At 36.0% G+C, this 20,001-nt stretch overlaps 2 protein-coding genes across 13 annotated transcripts; one reads left to right on the top strand and one right to left on the bottom strand.

Annotated features, from left to right (window-relative positions):
• The first annotated feature begins 11,460 nt into the window (after positions 1-11,460).
• On the top strand, positions 11,461-13,591 carry LOC132598653 (protein WHAT'S THIS FACTOR 9, mitochondrial). Its single transcript, XM_060311647.1, has one exon. The coding sequence runs from the start codon at positions 11,622-11,624 to the stop codon at positions 12,840-12,842; it is 1,221 nt and encodes a 406-aa protein (XP_060167630.1). The 5' UTR covers positions 11,461-11,621; the 3' UTR covers positions 12,843-13,591.
• Positions 13,592-13,771: 180 nt separating this feature from the next.
• Positions 13,772-16,597, bottom strand: LOC132598654 (uncharacterized). 12 transcript variants are annotated; one of them, XM_060311649.1, is made up of 5 exons: positions 16,422-16,593; positions 15,824-15,906; positions 15,187-15,366; positions 14,935-15,020; positions 13,772-14,288 (listed from the first exon to the last, which is right to left on the bottom strand). In XM_060311649.1, exons 1-5 carry the CDS (start codon positions 16,431-16,433, stop codon positions 14,248-14,250), a joined length of 402 nt encoding a protein of 133 aa, XP_060167632.1. In that variant the 5' UTR covers positions 16,434-16,593; the 3' UTR covers positions 13,772-14,247. The 12 variants fall into 12 exon arrangements, 2 of the variants coding, with proteins under 2 accessions (XP_060167632.1, XP_060167631.1); XR_009566623.1 differs by lacking the exon at positions 13,772-14,288 and adding an exon at positions 15,484-15,663 and having other exon boundaries at positions 14,301-15,370; positions 16,422-16,595; XR_009566622.1 differs by lacking the exons at positions 13,772-14,288; positions 16,422-16,593 and adding exons at positions 15,484-15,663; positions 16,265-16,413 and having other exon boundaries at positions 14,301-15,370.
• Between the last annotated feature and the right edge of the window lie 3,404 nt (positions 16,598-20,001).

Genomic DNA, 20,001 nt, shown 5'->3' with positions numbered 1-20,001 from the left:
ATTATATTATTCCCTCGGGATTAAAAAAATTGTCCATTTAGCCATTTGAATATCATTATAAAAATATTAATTTCTAAAAAAAAAAATTGACTAAACTGTCTCTCATTAAATAGATATTAAATTTGATCATATAACATTTAATAGGGATAAATTTGAAAAAACAAGATTAATTTTTTTTATTTGATAAATAGACACTCTGCTTGACAAAAAAAAAAAAAAAAAGGGTTAACACTTTTTTTTTTTCGGATGGAGTACTATAGTGAGTCAAATGGTCCGAATGTGCCAAATTTTGTTTATCTGTATTTTCTAAATTTCTTTGCACTCAGTCTTATTTGGCAACTACTTTGCACTTTGTTTACCATTGAGAATATGTAGGAACACTTCCTAGAGTGGACCAGGCGTGAGATCTAATTTTTTTTAATCATAATATTAAAATCAAAATCATTTCAATATTTAATTTGCTCGATGTTGGAGACACCTTATATTATCCAGGTTTAAATGTCTAATCTCGGACGCGAGAGTGTATTAAGTCTCTCGTCAATTTATATTTAATGATTAACTTCTTTATATAATTTGAACAATCCTTACCTTAAGTCATATGAATATCTCACCTTCCACCTGAATTAGAAGAAAAAATGAATAAAATATTGTTACATCTAGCCACCTTGAATTATAAAAAGACCGTCATTTATAGAGGCACTTCTTTTGAGTCAATTTATTTTCTTATCCAGTAATTATACTAACTAATAAAGGGGGATAAGCAGGCACGACGTCAACATGGAGTCCGGAACCAAAATGCCCAAAAAAAAAATATTTTGAATCAAAATATTCCAACAAAAAAAAAGTTACTAAAGTACCTTTAGCGCAATATTTTACTGCGCTATAGCACTTCACGGAAACGGAGTCGTTAAGTGCTATAACGCAGTAAAATACTGCGCTATCCAAAACTTTCTCTCACCTATAGCGCAGTATTTTACTGCGTTATAGGAGTCCGCCATTTTCAATAACATCACATTTTCACTCCTCTTACGTAGTTTATCTTTTTTACGTAGTCACGTTTTTTTTTATTATCAATTTAGGATGTGAAACTATAAACAATAATAAAGACTAAGATAATATTTATAAATATGCAAAAAATAGATAATATTTACGATAAATTGTACAACACTAATGTATATACACTATCGAGGATAGGTCCCACATGTAGTATGCCGGAGACTATCCCTAGGCCTAAGGCTCATACCATTCCCATCGCCCTCGTCATCGTCTCCATCGCCCTTTTTCCTCTTAATAACCGGGCGCTCCAAGCCATGATCATCTCCTCTTCTCCTAGCCCTTGCGCCCTTAACTAGAACGTGCTTCTTCTTGGGATCTGTTCCCGCTGGCACGCTCAGAACCTCAGGCTGAGCTGGGTCTGGAAACTCGACCTCTTCCTCGTCGGGAGTCGCCACCGCAGGCGCCGAAGGATGAACCTGAAAAGTATATAAATATTAGTACCATTTTTTATTTATATTGAATACATTGACGTTATTTATTTAATCAAACCTGTGTGTCAACGGGCGCTTGAGTAGGCTCTTGAGATGGGTCTGTAGGCTCCTGAGATGGGTGTGGTGGTGAATATGAGGTAGTCTCCTGGACAACATGTTGTTCGAAGTCCAAGTAAAGGTTATAAAAATTAAATAAATATTTACCTTATATTGAATAAAATTAGTTTTAAGTAAAAAACTTACATGCACCTCGGTAGTCTCATGAGAAGACACCTCTGCCTCGGCAGGCTGATGAGAATGCTCCGGAATGGGCAGCTCCTGTGGACCCACTGGCGCCGAATCCTAAAATATGAAAAAAATGAAATAATAAGTACTTTTAATGATCAAATATGTATATTAAATATTGACCTTATATTGAATAAAACTAATTTTAATTAAAAACTTACATGTGGCTCGACAGTCACATGGGAAGACATCGCTAGCTCGGCAGGCCCATGAGAAAATGCCTGAGTGGGTCGCTCTGATGGACCCGCTGGCGCCGAATCCTAAAATATAAAACAGTACTAAATAATGAGTAACATATATATATATATATTTAAAATAAATAATTTAAATGAACAAATAAGTATTTTAAATACTAACAGGGATCAAAAACTCATCGAAGTCGAGAATTCGGGCTCCCTCTAAATTCCTCACAGGCCGCTCATCAGCTAATGAAGCGCGTAACGTCGCCCAATCAACGTTATCACGCTCCTCCATGTATGCATCCTGGCTCGGTTGTGATGAAGACCCGGGTATCTCAGCAAGTAAGAGCGCCGGCGTAAACGTAGGTGAGTCCCCAGGTGAGCTGTCACCGTCCTGAAAGGGCTGCGGATGGACTAGATCGTGAACACCCTCTGGAATGGGATCGGCGTCATCCGCCTCATCTACCAGATGGTGTCCTCCACCACCAGGTCCTCTAGCAGCAGCGCCGCGTCCTCTACGCGCACGGCGTCCTCCGGCAACACAGCGTCCTCCTCCTCTGGGAGCACCCGGTGCTGCCTGATACTCAGCCTCCGGAACAGGCTCCGCCATGCGCCTAATCTCGCCTGCCTGCCGGATACCATCCTCGGAAATCCTAATCATCTCCGCGGCAAGCCCCGCAAGCCCAGGGTAAGGCATATGCTCTAACCCCAAGATGCGTAAACACTGTATGGCCACCAGCTGCATTTGTGTTTAACAGAAACAAAAAAAAATTATTTTTAAAACGTAACAATTAATGAAATTAGATAAATCTAAATACGATAAACTTACCAATGCCTCGTACTGCCCCGCGAGTGCTGAGTATCCTACATCCCTAGGGGGACGCAGAGCTGAGTTGCCGATCAATCGGCGTGTGATCTGATGATACCAGCGCATGTACTGCTCAATGGGAGTCAAATGGCCGACCATCGCTAAAGTACCCAACTTGTTCTCCCAACGGTGGAGCTGGACATCCATGAAAGCCAAAAAATTGTCATCAACGGCAGCCCGATCGTCCCGCTGGTAGTGTCGGAGCTCATGACGGACATCAGGGGGTATACTCTGTGTATGCCCAAACTGTCGTAAGACACGCTCGGGCATGTGATCCTCTACGATGTTCAGGTGTATCAATGGACACCGCGACCTCCAAACCCCCTGACCTGCCCTACAGAAGGGGGGAAAACCATCTAATATAGTAGCGTATGACATCCATATAAATAGCTGCATAACATATAAATACAAATCAGTGATCACCGAGTAGAAAAGACGTTTAATTAAATTATTAATGTAAATTTAAATAGTTTTACCGCATCGTCCGTCATGTGATCAAGCTGGTCCCGGAATGGAAGAATATTGTGGTGCGTATCGACATCCCGGTCAAAACCCGCTGTCCACCTCCTCGCATAAGGCATGTCAATCTCGAGGTGATGATTAGGTATGGGCTAAAAAGACAGCATCCTCTCCCACGCCCATAACTGTAAGCGATATTAGAAAATATGATTTTTTAGTCGTCCTTTCAAGAGGTTTGTTGACACTAAAGGAACGCACACTTAAAATATTACCTGGAGAAGAGCAAAAAATTCACACACATCTCTGACAGCACCAATAGACGCTCGACACAGGCATCTGTAAAGATACGCCAAAACAGCACCGCCCCAGCTGTAGTCTCCCAAGCGGTCCAGATGCTCTAAGAAAACCAAGTAACGTAAACTAACAAAGGCACCCGATGAATTCGGGAACAAGATGCCCCCGAATATAATAAGCAGGTACAAACGGGCATGACGATCAACATCGTCCTGCGGGGTGCCGTCGTCAACCGGATCCAGACCCTCCAAATAAGTGCAGAGTGCACTAAGCTGAACCCGACTCTGTCCCGAGATCTGGGCCGCGGCATCAGGCACGAAGTGGGTGAGCCTAGTCAACTCCGTCACCCATGTCCTACCAGGAGGAGGCTCGTACCGAGTGTACAGTGGCTCTCCATCTACCCGCAATCCAAAGAGGACCTCCACATCCTAAAGCGTAATCGTGGCCTCACCAGTGCGAAGATGGAAGGTATGTGTCTCTGGCCTCCACCGCTCAACCATGGCCGTGATGAGCGCCCAATCATGCTGTACCCGACCAATGGACACACAACGGTAGATGCCGCCCCGAAACAATATCTCCAACACGCGAGGGTGTGGGGGGTGCTCGCGTAAAAGAGCCCACGCTCTCTGCAGCCTACGGGGACGGAGCCTAGTAGATATCCCTATAGTACCGACCCATAATAACTCTGACCTATGATTGTCTTGCAAAGACAATACTGATCTATCAGCGGGCCCCGGGTGAGCATCGGGCGTCGGGGGAACATTCGGATCCATGAAAGAGTCCGGTCTGTACAAACTAAATTAGTCATTATTCTTGAAATGAAAGATAAATTATATTAACTAATCGAAATTCAGCAGTAATATTTGTTTGGAACAAAACGTTGAATATGTGATATATTTTTAGTTGACCAAATAGCCAACACAACTACGATAAAATTAAACTAAAAGAGTATATTCGTCGACCACATATTTTCCTATAAACTTTACATTTTTTTCGTTAGCTTATGTATTTATGAAAAGAAGAACTTTAACTATTCTTTTTAAGATAATCTTTTTTTATTTAACATATATATTCACGCTTTTAAAATTATATAGATTAACATTTCATAATCGTTTACAACTTGTTTGGATGGTTGTTACCTATTGTATTATATTATGTTGTTAATTTAAATAAAATGTTTGCTTTGATTGCTACTTTAATTTTATTGTTATGTAACGACGAAGGGTTCTATTTTATGTAACCACTGATTTGGTCCTATACAATACAACACAATACGATAAATGTCAAAACAATACATAATAATCATCCAAACAAAGTGTTAACAACATAATAATTCATTACCAATCAACTTCTTTCAATTCATAAAGAATGTTTAACAAATACTCAATTAACAAAATAATAATTCATTAACAATTCATAAATAATTAACCAAATTAACAACTCATAAACATATAATAAATTAACAATTCATAAATAATTAACCAAATTAACAACTCATAAACATATAACAAATTAACAATTCATAAACATGAAACAAATTAACAATTCATAAACATTTAACAAATAATGAATTAAAAAAAAAAAAAAAAAGGAATAGTGGCTGAGGCCACTGCCCAGCCCGATCAACCCAAAAAAAAAATAAAAAAATTATGCATTTTTTTTGAAAATTAACGACGATTAAATGTTAAACATGCATGCAATATAATGTATATAACAAAATAATAACAAAAGTTCATAGTAGAAAACCTTAATCGAAGATTTTTTATAGAGTTATTTTAATCGAGTTGTACGCCGCTTTTTCTCAAAATTCGAACTTAGAATTTTGCTCCTTGACTTGATTATACCGAGAATCTACACTTTCCGGATGAAATTTAATAGAAAACGACGTTTTTAAGACGTGGGGATCACCTTGGCTCGCCTCCAATGGCGTTTTGAAATTTTTTTTGCCACTGGAGGGGACCAGTGGTGGAACCCGATCGGGTTATAGTGAAGTAATATAGCGCAGTATTTTACTACGCTATAGGAGAGAGACAAACTCCTATAACGCAGTAAAATAATGCGCTATAGGTGAGAGAATCTTTTGGATAGCGCAGTATTTTACTGCGTTATAGCACTTAACGGCTCCATCTACGTGAAGTACTATAGCGCAGTAAAATACTGCGCTAAAGATACTTTGATAACTTTTTTTTTGTTGAGTTATTTTGATTTAAAATGTTTTTTTTAAGGGTATTTTGGTTCCGACTCCGTCAACATGCCTGTCTGTCCCGGGGGTAGTTAGGTAATTTAGGCTGATAAATTTGTTTCTCATTGGTTAGAAAAGAATATCACTGTAGCTACTTTATAAATACTTTTACAACATGACTATTACACCCTTCCACTTTGCATAGGCTATGCTTATGTCATTCTGGAATGTGGGTCCCGATACTGCTGCTTTTCAGTTTCCCCAGTGACTTACGAGAAACACAGTACGACATGTGGGCCCATTTTTCTCTTGCAGCCGTTAAACAATAGTAGTTGTTCTGTCCTATATATTTTTAGTTTTCCTTTTCCATAATGATAATTTTTATTTTTATTTTAAAAAAAGGTTCTGTCCTAGGTATTTTTAGTTTACCTTTTCTATAATGCAAATTAAAAAAAAAAAAACTAAATATAATAGCAACTGAAAAAGTAAAGCTCATAAATTAGTTGATTAAAATGTAAGACTAAAGTCCTCACATATTTGCCATTATCATAATTTAAATTGTATGATATATGAGTTTGAATAAAAAAAATAATATACATTTATGTTTGTACTAATTATAAGATGCACATTTCAGTTAGACCTTAAACTAAGCTATTACTTAAGGGTCATTTGTTTAAGAGATAAGTTATATAGAGATTAATATTGTAGGTATTAGTAAGAATTATACTACAAAGATAAGTAACATAGAGATTCATGTGATGCATGCATTAATAATGCAAAAATCGTATATCTATAAAATTAAAAAAAATACACGAAAATCCCGCATAACTTATTTATTACTCCTATTTATGAGAAAAATAAAGAAGAACCAAACATGATACTAAATAATAGTGAATTTTATATGCTTATACTGATTTTTAGGTGAAAAAGATGAAATATATGTGTTAATATTCAAATATTGGGCCCGTGCACTAATCACTTCTAGTAATAATAATAAATTGGCACGCCACCATATTTTTTATGCAATAACATATAGCATAGGGGTTATAGCATTTCCAATACTGAAATTGGTATGACAATGACAAGTATACCCTTATTGTGTATTTATAATATATTTCAATTTATGTAAATAAGAAAACTCAAGTTGAAAATTATTAGCCCATGGACACGTGCATGACTTGTCTTTATTAATGCGGAATTCATTGGTACGATTGGTTAAACTATACCTTTTCCAATGCTACACTTTGAACGGGTAGGTCATCTCTACATAATGATTATGATCCCAAAATCGAGTAAATAGTGAGTGAGTCATTATCCATATTTTTTATTGGTTGGATATGACCAATTCATCAAAGTCAAAGCAAAAGAAAATGAAAGAAGAGACAAAAAAATATCTCCCTCCGTTTCTCTTTTACTTGCCACGTTTCATTTTTTAGAGTCATTTTAACTAAATTTTGGAACTAAATTAAATTAGATTAATTTAACATTTTAAAAATAAAATTTAAATGTTCGGAAACTATACGAAAAAAATTAAAAGTTGTAATTCTTCTCATATTAATACGATGAAAAAATACATCCTAAAATATTAGTCAAAGTTCATGCAGTTTGACGCTTGAGAAGTAAAATGTGACAAGTAAAAGCTAACGGAGGGAGTATATATTGAAAGTTTAAAACTAAATTATTATTATTACTATTAAATATAAAAAGTTATCTTTCGGAAAATCACATATTTTTAATTTAAATTTTAATTATGGTCAATGACCTCGTAATGGTGAAAGCGGGTCATTAAACATAAGGTGGAATAGTTTGGTAGACCTATGTACTTGTCCATTTTTGCAAATATATGCAGCTACAGATGACTCTGAAGATACGCCATGAGAGCATTCCCCTTACGGAGTCCACCGACTCCGGGATAGCGGCATATGCAGCATGGATAATTCATCTTACCGATACTGGTATGACACAGGCACAGAAGTGGCATCGTGTCGATGAGGATGTACCAGAGGGTGTTCCTGAAGGTGGTAGGGCTGATAGAGGTGGTCGGGCTGGCAGAGGTCTAGTAGATGAGCCTGATGATATAGCCCGTCAGGCTCCGTCAGCTACAGATATCCCGTCGACTTCTTCTTCCAGGCCGTCGACTTCACAGAGACCTGGATATACGCTAGAGAAGGTCCCACCTTATGATCCTTGGTCATCATTTCCGCAGGTGCCAGTTGGTGATCTACATATGGGAGACGGAGATGAGGACTTGGATATTATTTTCGATGACTACTTTCTTCGTTCTACAGCCGGGCCTATGGCACCATCTGCATCTCCGGCTCCGCGGGCCTCTCAGGAGCCCTCTCACATGCCATCTCAGGAGCCTGTCGACACACAGGTTTGTTTTTTTACAATAAAATAATGTATAAATTAATTATTTTATTAATCTAAACTAAATTATTTACATATATTATAGGTTCATTCTTCTGCGCCTGTGGACCCGTCTCCGCCCGTTCAGATTGACCCGTCTCCACCTCCAGCTACAGCTCCCGGGTAGTGCTCAGGAGACAGTTGAGGAGCCAGCTAAGGAGCCCTCTGACAAGCCATCTCAAGAGGGCGTCGACACACAGGTTTGTTTTTTTACAAAGAAATAATTTATTAAATAATTGTTTATATGTTATTTCATGTTTAGTTTATGATAAATATAAATTAAATTGTTTATATGTTATTTCAGGTTCATTCTTCTGCTCCTGTGGTCCAGTCTCCTTCGATTGAGTCATTTCCTGAGGCATCTACTGAGGCTACTCAGGTGGAGACCGCCGCCGTCTCCCACAGGAAGCATGTTTTCACCCAGGGCCTGAAGAAGGGAAGAAAGGGTGATCATGCCATAAATCATCCTGTCATTAAGAAGAGGAGAGAGGATCCTGATGATAGTGAGGGTGGTGGGGTTAGGAGGATCCTTAGGCCTCAGGAGATTGTATATTTGTAAATAAAATGTAGATTTTATATTAATATTATATATATTTTTGGGTATTAATTTTTTAATGATAATTAGTTATTTTAGTATTTATTATCGATTAATAATAACTCGTACGACGTCCATAATTAATTAGAACCCTATAACAATGATCGAAATGTATATGTATAACAAGTTTTCAAACTTACTTCGGCGCACTTTACAACCTCTAAAACGACGATCTAAATGTATATTTATACTTGATGTAATGAGTCAATATTATTGTACACGAAAAAAATAAATATTAAGTTCTATATAAAATATTTATATTCTGGTGTTTTGAAACGTCACTAATTTTCGGTCAAAGTATGAAAAAAAGCTTAATTGAGTTTGATTTCCAAAGAATGGAGGTCGGGGTGTTGGGGGGGGGGGGGAAGCCACTTCATGCACAAAATCTGTGCGTGAAAGGACTAAAGTGTAAATGTACACTTTGGTCCTTTTACGCACATAATCTGTGCGTAAAGCCTATTTAGGTTCTTTTTTTTAATGAGTTAGTTTGGTTCCAAAAATTTATTTTTGGGTTAGAAAAGTGCGGGGCTCGTCATTAAATAGGAAAATTTTACTTTGGGTCTCACCCAACCAACATTAGTTGTGTTAGACTTCTCTCAAATTGTGACAAGTGGAAATTGGGTCCCACTACATTAGGTTTTTTTTTTTTTTTTTTTTTAGTAAAACTTTCAACTCTCATCTAATAAAATTTTCTCATCATCTCTGGTAAATTTGCCGGTAGAACCTCCTTTCCAATTTTATTTTTTTATTTTGTTCTTTTCTCAGTATCTCACAGAACACACAATCTCACATTCACTCTAACATACACATACTCCTCTTATCAAAATCCATTCATATTCAGTTAAAATAAAATAAAAAATTACTACAATAAAAAACTACTGTAGTAACTTTGTCAGCTCCTCTCTCTCAAATGCCAACCAAAGCCCCAACCATTTTCCAGCTTACATGATGTTTACAAACTAAAAACTCCGAGACAATATGAAACTCCAAATATATTGCACTGTGTTTTCCAAATTACTCAAAAAGTTCGATTGAAACAATTAAAACTGAAAAGAGTTAAAGTTGTTAGTCCATATTAGGAAAAGCATGAGAAGATGATCTGTATGGGGTAAAAAGTGCATCCGGGGTTAGCTCGCAAGGTCGGATTCTCAATAATGCTGGAGGATCCGTCCAGCTGGCCTCCACTCTCACCAACTCAAGCCACGTTCACAGTCCTCGATCAGAGTGTCGCGGCATGTATGCACAGTGGGTCTGCAGAAAGGTCACATCACACGTACTATAGATTTTGAAAAGTTGAATGTTGGCTTTATATAAAGTTAGCTTAGAGTAAAAGGAAGGGGATCTTCTTCTTCATGCTCTTGTAAACTCTATTATTTTCTTCGGAAGAAGCAATATACAGGAGACCGTTACTTACTTATTTTTAGCTTCTTGAATCACTTTTCATTATCTTTGTGTCTTATTAAGCCTTACCCAAGATCAACACTACTCCGGACCGGACTCATAAAAGAGTTCTTGAGATTAGATACGACCCACTTGTATTCAAATCCTATAAAAATAAATCTATAACTGATTTTCTTGTTAAATCCTTTTTCACCGAAAAACATGATTAAGTGCCGATAAAGAAATCGAAGATTAGAGAAAATTTCACTAAATAAAAATATAGTAATTTCATAATTTCTATATATGTATAATGTTTCTCAAACGAAAAACTTTCTATGTATGTATAAATCTATATATACACAATATATTATTACAGTGGCGGAGCCACTCATGATCAAGGGTGGTCATCTGCACACCCTTGGCTGGAAGATGGTACTAGTATATGGATTAGATATTATAGTTAACTGGATATAAATTAAATTTTGAACACCCTTAAAATAATTGAGATAGATAGCTTAGAGGTTAAGAGTGTTCAATTTTACCTAAAAGTCACGGTTTAAAGCTTACGTCAAACGATTGTCATCTTCTTTCTTTAAAAAAAAACATACCAACAATGTCTGAAGCTACTTGGTTGATTTGTATTTGCACTTATTTTCTTCCATGTTCCGACTAAACTTACTTGTATTTGAGTTATGATTTGCATTTGGTTTATTCCTATGTTGATTTGGAGTTACGTTGGACTCATTTGTTGAAGCTCCTTTTAGTGTTTCTTCTTTCCTTCTTATTTTCTAGAAAAAAAGAAGACGTATCGTTAAAAAGAAGACAACGAAATCTAATTGCAAGTTAGCTACTACTTATTTTGTTCTCTTTTCTTTTCTAATTGCTTCTGTGAACATTTTAATTATCCAACTTTGTTCTTTTTTTTTTTTTAAAAAAAAAATTAATTAGTCGTTATCTCTCGCTTTGTAACATTCTCGGAATGCCCCTTGTTGTTCTCCACTCGTGGGATTACGTACACTGGGTATGTTGTTGTTGCTGTCATTTGATATTATAATCACCGTAAGAGTTTTCTAGCAATGAAATTTATCAATAATAACTAGCGAAATTAAATGGATCATAAATTTTTAGGGGGGTGTAGTGATGGTGTTAAAAAAATTCGTTGCACTCATTCATCGGAAAAAAATTATATACTTGTGAACATTTGAACAACCTTACCAAAATTTCTGGCTCCGCCACTGTATTATTATACATTGTTAACAAAGAAAAAATCTGTAAATAAAAAGAAAAGAGATAGTTTAGCTTTCTTTCTCCGTAATTCTGAAAAATTGCCAAAAGATAGTTTAGCTTTCTTTCTCCGCAATTCGGCCATTTTGGGGTCCACAGTTTCACTGATTAGTCCCCCACACAAGTATGACGTGTCATGTGTCACACATGATAAAATTTCTCCATTAAAAAAACATAATTCACCAAAGTGACTACCACCATGGTTCGCTTCTCCGCCACCACAACCACCGTCATCCACCACCATCTCCGGCGACAAATCCGCACATTCATAAACGCAAGGGTAAAATGGGTACAAGACCCATACTTGGATAAAGCAGTAGAGAAAGAAAAGAACCTCAAACCATTACTTTCTCTCAAAAACTTAATCATCTCACACCCATCAAAATCTCTATCCCTTAACACAATTTCCCCTTTAAAACCTCAACTTAATCTTCCCACAACTGCCCTTAAATTCATCCAGAATTACCCTTTTATTTTCAAGACTTTCAGGCCACCAATACCATTATCTACTCTACATGTAAAGCTAACTCCAAATGCAGTATCTTTGCATAATGATGAGACCCTTTTTGTTAGTCTTTCACATTATCGTAAAGATTTAGCTGAAAGATTAGCGAAACTTTTGATGCTTACAAGAGCTAAAAGACTTCCTTTTTATGTTATTGAAAGATTTAAATTTGATTTGGGTTTGCCTCGTGATTATTTATTGAGTTTTTTACCTGAATTTCCAGAGTATTTTCAGATTTGTCAAATGGGTTTTAAAGATTGTAATGGTTGTGAGGTTTTTGGGTTGGAGTTAGTTAAATGGAGAAAGGATTTAGCTGTTTCTGTGATGGAAAAAAGAGTGATAAGTGAGGATTTTGAAGGTGGGAAAAGAGTGCATATAAGGTATTCGATGAATTTACCAAGAGGATTTGATTTGCAGAAAAGGGTGAAAAATTGGGCTGAGGAGTTGCAAAATTTGCCTTACATTTCACCTTATGAGGATGCATTTCATTTGGCTCCTAATAGTGATCAAGCTGAGAAATGGACAGTAGGGGTAATTCATGAACTGTTAAGCTTACTTATATCAAAGAAAACGGAAAGGGAGAATATTTATTGCTTGGGGGATTATTTAGGATTTGGAATAAGGTTTAGAAAAGCTTTAGTGCATCATCCTGGCATGTTCTACTTGTCGAATAAAATCAGGACGCATACTATAGTTTTGCGGGAGGCGTTTAACAAGAACATATTGATGGAAAGACATCCATTGATGAGAATGAGGTACAAGTATATTAGTCTCATGAATAGAGTGTTGAGAAGGGGAATTCCAATCAATGCTGGAGCTCTTAGGCACAGGGCGCGACTGGCTTCTTTAAAAGGAGGCAATAACGGCAAAGGAAAGGAGAAGAGGATGAGACAAGTTAAAAGTATAGAGACTTGAGAAGATTGATAATAGGAACAGAAGATGATGTGAAAGAGAACTTTATGATCATGCACTATGCTATAAAGGCTTGTATATAGACGGATTTGTCTACTATGTTGTTTGGACTCCAAAAATGTTGTTGTATCGTGTCTGATCCCCCAATAATGCACTATTTTTGGAGGATTCAACACGCACCCTGCAAACATTTTCAAACAGTCCGAGCAGCATAGTTTATCTATCGGCGATTCACTATATGTTGGTGGAAACTTGGCAATGCTCACGAATAGAAGAATGGTACATTTGTATGGATATACAGGGAAAGCAAGGGAAGGAAACCTTAGTATACACGAGAAGCTGACCGTCTTTATATTGGATGATTTGACCTTTCACCAGTTAACTATTATCAAAATTGCTCTCTTTGCACCCCTTCTGAAGTTGAGGGAAACTCGTGCCCGTCGAAATGGTAATGTTGTTATCGTGATGGCAATCCTCCTTAACAAAAGGATGCAAGTTGGAGGTCTATATTGGGCAGTCTAACCATTTCAAGTGAACATCCATTATTTTACCACCTTTGCGTATCAGATCATTCTAATCTTGTCTAATTTTGTATGGCAACTCGTGCATTGTAACATTTGCATACTTAGAACACTCTTCTTTAGGTATGTTGGATCTCTGTTTATTCTCACATAGAATATTGCTAATCTTACAACTATTCCATAGAAGTTATTTTCAGTTTGATAGGTATGTTCGTGATACATAACGCACTTTAAACCTCCTCCATTTCAATCATTTGATTTTAATTTTATGTTGCATTTGGACTGACTATTCCAGGTGAAATTTCATCCTACTAACAAGAATATGAAAGTATTGTGTTCTAATTGTCACAAAGAAATAGAATGGAAAGAAGAAAAGTTAAAAGTAGTTTGAAATTACGAAGTATTCATTGAGCATGAAACAAGGGGATTGCAACACTTCTTTAAGAGAAGATCTTGGGGAACAAATATTCTCACTCTTTTTGACAATGTGAAACGGAGAAAGAGGGGATAACGAGTTGGAATAGTTGTTCTCTCTCTTTTCAGGCGATTCCTTGAACTAGTCAATATAATGAAGAGGAATCATAATAAGATAGCGTTAATTTTTTGGGGAGGGACATCATTTTTGGAATTTTGGCTGAAAATTTTCGTTAGCATGTATTTTTCTGGGAATTCCAAAAATATGCAAAATACATATATGAAATGTGATTTACATGTGTTCAAAGTTGACTGAGGTAACAGATGGTCTGGAAGATGAGATTAGCTTAAATCGCATATATGAAATTCAATTTGTAGGTCGCTTTCTGAAAAGCACTTGCAAGTCGCATTCTTGCACTTTTGAAATTTATATTACCACAGTGGATAGTCAGTCCCCTGGAATCATCCATTGATCAGGCACCATATGTGAATATCAGAGAAGAAGGATTGATAACTGCATTTAGCAATGAGCCATCAGGTGAAGTAGGAAGTCAGCAAAATGAGCAACCGGTTAAAGATTGACAAGGCTGGAGATAGTATTAGAGGTGTCAATGTTACGATGCAAATAGAAACAAATGCAACAACTCAGTTTGATCCAACACCTGAACCCGATAGTGATGCAATGATGGTTCCTATTAAAAGATGTCTAATTCAGCTTTCTCGGCGTAGTAAGATTTCAATGTGGGTACTTGCATATGTTGCAATCAACTAGTTGGCCAATTCTTGGTTCAGCTTTACCATGGGGGACACTTGGGATATCTTGAAGGGACACTCTTATCTTTTTGTGCGTGTGTTATGTGCATACACACAGAACTTTTCCCCTATCAAAAATATCTTTTTGTGCATGTGTATTGTGTGTAAACACACAGAAGTTTTCCCTATCAAAAGATGCTAATAGCATCATATCTGAGATCACGTTTCTTGAGCCCAATTGGAGCAAGTTCTCAGTTAGGTAATTTGCAAAACCGAAAATTTGTGAGACTAGTTAATTTAACATCTTTAGCTTAAACTTTAGCAAGTAGGCCAACTAAAAAATTCCCAAAACCATAAATAATACATCAATGAGCGACAAAATTCGCCGACAAAAAATATTTCCTCACCACAATGTGAAATAGCATTCCGGGCTTGTCCAGATTTCTTGCAAATATAACTCAAGTAGTCATGTTTTGCTCTATATGACATGCCCCTGCAATTACTACGTTGTTTCACCTTTACTCAACAAAACACAGAAAAATCCATAAAATGATATTCCAAACTGGAAAATTTTCCCAAGTAAACTTTGACTTCAAAATTTTCCCTACCAAAAGCACCCAAACTTCTGAAAAGAAAAGCAAAAGACGGTAGAAACGAACGACAAAACCAGTGAGCACAGTTGGTTTTGCAATGAAGAGAAATTCCCAAAGCAAATGGGACAACAGCCATCCTCTGGTGGCTTTTCACTTCCGCTCCTCTTTACACCCTCTTCCTCCTCCATCTTCACAACTCCTTCCTTCTCTTTTACTGAGCTAGAAATGCTAGGATTTTTCATAATCCTACCTTTTTCAAAAAAAATAAAAATAAAAAAAATTGTTAGTCACCTGATATCATACCCCCTCACCTATACACAAGTAGAGAAAATAGGTATTAGCCCCTTGAGTTTTTGTTCTTACTTCAGGACTTGCTGAAAACACAAAGAGAGCTTTTTGTTGTTTCTTAGTAGCAGAAGGTGTAGGCAATGCGTAGGAAAAAGTGATGAATTGAATCAAACTGTTTGCCCACTTTGGTCCACTTTTTATCCACCCCTTGGCTCAAGAGAACCAAATCTTAAAGCAGCGAACAACAGGTCTAAACTGTATATCACATCTTTTAAAAGCCGGGAAAAATTTAAAAGTGCAACTAAAATTCAATGTTATTGCCCAAGTGACATATTAGCAACAAGAAGATGCATAATGACCTATTAGAGAAAAGGAGAAGAGAAGAAAATGAGAAGAGATTAAAAAAGGCATTTACCCAACTAGATGGTAAGCCAGGACAACGTCTCCAGCTTCCTTAACGAGAATCGTAAGTTTCCCTAGAGCTGTATACAGTTTGTCCTAAATAAGCAAAAAGAGTAAGGTGTGGCACAAAATTTATTGATAGGAAAAGCTTACAAAGAGGTGCAAACTATACAAGTAGTGAAAGAAACTAGAGAGCAGCACCCTCTAGAGACAAATTGTTCTACTTCATGTTTAGATTATTTGATGTGAGTATACACAGTCAGATATCTAATGATCTCTTTCAAACTTATAATAGTACAAAAAGTATTGATTATTAGTAACAAGTTGGCCAAAAGTTAAGCAACTTCTGAAACCGAAAAAAACCTTTTTATTTGGGCAATTGGCACTAGGAGATATTAAAGAGAATTTTAATAAGTAGGATGGCATTGATATGTAAAAGGCATTGACACTTTACACTTCAGGAAAGCTCTAAGCCTCTAATGGTGACGGCACCAGCAGACAAAGTGGGATGTACCACGTCCACATGTTCGATAAATGATAATGTTGAATGTTGCCGAAGTTGTGCAGAATAATACAGAATCTAAATGGAAGTAACGAGATTGGAAGTGAACCTCTAATCTCATTGTCTGACCACCGGCAAATAGATTGTAGGCCGTTGATTCATTGAACTGAATAAAGGTAACATTATCAGTTTCTCAGGAAACTAAGAGCGAGATTATTTTAATAGATAATGATTTTTAAAATTTTCATTGAAAGTCTTCCAACCAAATTAATAAATTTCACTCTAAGCTTTTTCAAGCACTAGAGTGTGATATTAAGCACAACCAATTGAATCTCAAGTTAATTTTCTATTCCTAGCTTAAGTTATTAGATGAGGTTTAAAGCCTCAAATCCTTGTTAATTAATCTTTTCCAACCTCAATTTTCCTTTTCCTAACTCAAATCGAAGTAAATGGGCGAGTCCTAGGTTAGCTAATCCCATAAGAAATATTAAAGAACAAGATTAATTAAAGAAACAAAGACCTACTTCATTAGAAATAAAAATCAATAATCCCTTATTGATTTGGACGTTATCAATAAAGTGTGATAGAAAAGCCACCCCCAACTGAAAAAAATATATAACTAACAAAACTAAAGAAACTAGGAATGAAAATAAAACAACAAAAGTGACCAATCCACAACTACATCAATAATCACAAAACAAGCCTGATAAGGGCAACACAATATCCATACATTAACCATCAACCCGACAAGGGCAGAAGTGAAGCATGAATGAACAGGAAAATAAAGTGTGATAGAAAAGACCACCCTCATAATTCTTTAACAAATGTGATACTTAATAGTTTTTCACCTATATAAATAAAAAGATCGGGTGTAACTCAAATAACAAGTAGTAGTATTGCATTACTATTTGAGAATATCGTGAGGGTAAATATCACTTAATATTTAAAAAAAATACATAGCCGATTTGTACATTTTCACTTGTCATTAGTCTTTTGTCTTATGTATCATAATTATCAGGGAAAACGGCTATTTTGGTCTCCGTGTTACTGTATTATTCCTGTTTTAGTTTCTATGGTATCTGACAAAGCACATTTGACCTTCAATTAAGTAATGCGTGTGTTTTCAGTCCTTTTACTAACGGAACCAAAATAGAATAACGGATTGTTAACTCTATGAAGGGCAATACAGTATTTTCAAGCTAAAAACTTCCAAGACCTACCGTTTTGATTAGATTATCCACCATACAATAAATCCCTTTTTCTTCCTTTGCTACAGAGTTCTTCTATTGAAGACCAAACATTTTCTGAAGTTCACTAGTGACTTATCATTGTGATTATGTTCCATTTACTTCACAATTGGATAAGAAGTTAATTTTTTTTTTCTCATTAAGTGCCACCATAGCCTCCTTAATCATCTGGACTTTCTCCATTCCAACTTTAGATACACTAAAATTGCAAGTTACAAAATCTAGCTACAGTGAAGTTGGAAGCATTTGCAGCGGCTGCTCGGGGTTATGGTTCTCGACTTCTGTGACATCTTCTATATTTTCACAATTCTCACAAATTACCATCAAATCGTAACTGACTTATAACTTGTTTGATTATTCTGGGATCTGACACAATTATATTTAAGGAATGAACAGGTTTCACATTAATGAAGAAGTATCAAAAGATAAATCCAAGAAAAAATATGTTGGACTCAAAACAAGGCTTAAAATTGACTAAAAAAACTGAGAATAGACTTCGAACATACTGCAAATTGGAGTAAAATACACCCAATCTAGCCATGAACTGCGTCGTGATTTTATATTCTGAAAACATGCACTATTTGATCATATATAAGCTTCGACAATAACAAAATTCAAGACGAACGACTCTTCTATTTTGTCTCGGAAGTTTTTAGCTTGAAAATACCGAATTGCCCTTCGTAGAGTTAAACAGTCTGTTATTCTAGTTTGGTTCCGTTAGTAAAAGGACTAAAACCACACGCATTACTTAATTGAAGGTCAAATGTGCTTAGTCAGATATCACAGGGACTAAAATAGGAATAACATAAGGACTAAAATAACCATTTCCCCTAATTATCATATTTTAATATTTCGCTATTTGAAAGTAATTTTAATTTTATTCATGAAGGAGTTACGTTTTAATTATAATACCGATAAAGTTTATTGATATAAGATGAACAATATGATAGTAATATTGTTTTAAGAAATTGTGATTTTTTCATTGTTTGAAAGTTAAGAAGTTAGAGTTGATTTGTATTCTATAATAGCTTTTATTTCATTGTATTGTTTATACTTGTAAAATTATGTTATATATAATTACAAATTGTAAGCAGGGGTGGCTAGAAAAGCTTTTGCTTTAGGCCCCAAAAACTTTTAGCGGTGAATTTTATGGTTTAAGTTTCTCTTAGATAATATTGAAGATTGTAAAAAGAAGTAGAAAATAGATATAACAAAAAAAAAAAAAAAAAAAAACACTATCTATGTTTTAAGAGCAATGTTTTAAAACTTTGAACTAAACTACTCAAATCTTCATATTATTAAATAAAGTTTTTACAATAACATCATAGGTAATGTCTTGAAAACACATGACTAGTATCTTATTGACTTGAATTAACCATCACTAATATAAATACTAATGTTACTATATGAAGTAAAAAACAAGAAGTATGAAAAATAAAAAAAGGCAACACTAATTTTTTCTTTTATTTTTTTATGTAATTTTACCTATCTAAAAATATTTATTGTAATTATATCATTTTATGAAATATTAAAAGTTAAACAAAATATTAAGAGTTAGACAAAATTGCATAGACAAAATTGTTCAATGGGAAACAATTACAAACATGTATAAGCATGAGAAATTCGTCCATGGTCATGGAAAAAGGTGCGAGGTGGCCGGACCAGCAGCGAGAAAGTCACCCTCAATATGACCAGCAACAATAGCTACAACAGAAGCAGACTGATCAACGAAATCAGCAGTAAAATCAGCCTCTATGCAAGAGGCTGATGTTTCTGCAGCAGAAATGTGTTCCTCAAGGGTCAACATCATTTTTGCTTTACAACCTTGAAGAGGCATCAATAGGCGTGCTGAAGCTGCAGAACGCAATGCATCTCGTGCATGTACAAGATGTTGAGAAACACGGCTGCTGAGAGGTGAAAAGGGAATCGGAGATTCCGCTGTGATGGGAGAGACCGTACTAGTAGTGATGGTTGCGAGAGTGGAAGAGGGAGAAACAGTGGTAGAGACGGCGGAGAGCACCGGTGTTGACTCATAAGGTGTCAACACAGGCACCGGTGCCTCCGGCACCTTTACTGAGACTTCGAAAAGAGACTCCATCGGCACCAGTGGTGACCCAGGCTCCTCCGGCGCTAATAAAGGAGAAGTGATGCCTACTGCAGCTGTTACCGAGAGGACAATGTCCCATCAAAAAATTGAAGCAAAGAACAACCTACAGCACCGCCGATCCGGTCAAATAATAAACAACAGATTGATATTTTTTTATGCCTAAAAACTGAATTAAATTTACCTTTTCATCCGTAATGAATTTGTCATCGTCTAAACCATGCAAAAACCTACAATTGCTTCCAAACTTACAGGTGCCTTTAGTCCAGTGGTTGCAAATAGCTTTGGACGCCATTTTTGTTAAGACCTCAATGATACATGAGTTGCAAAGAAATAGT

Source organism: Lycium barbarum, chromosome 6 (assembly GCF_019175385.1).
Source record: "Lycium barbarum isolate Lr01 chromosome 6, ASM1917538v2, whole genome shotgun sequence".
Classification (NCBI taxonomy): domain Eukaryota; kingdom Viridiplantae; phylum Streptophyta; class Magnoliopsida; order Solanales; family Solanaceae; genus Lycium; species Lycium barbarum.
The sequence above is the reverse complement of the archived record's forward strand: the minus strand, read 5'-3'. Positions and strand labels throughout refer to the sequence as shown.

Bases quoted from the DNA above. Each gene is read 5' to 3' on its own strand.
- LOC132598653 (XM_060311647.1), top strand. From the start codon at position 11,622: ATGGTTCGCTTCTCCGCCACCACAACCACCGTCATCCACCACCATCTC.
- LOC132598654 (XM_060311648.1), bottom strand. The intron at 15,367-15,823 runs GTAAATGCCTTT...TGAAAAAGGTAG, and splicing joins CTGGCTTACCATCTAGTTGG to GATTATGAAAAATCCTAGCA. The intron at 15,021-15,186 runs GTTCGTTTCTAC...TAGTAATTGCAG, and splicing joins CTGTGCTCACTGGTTTTGTC to GGGCATGTCATATAGAGCAA.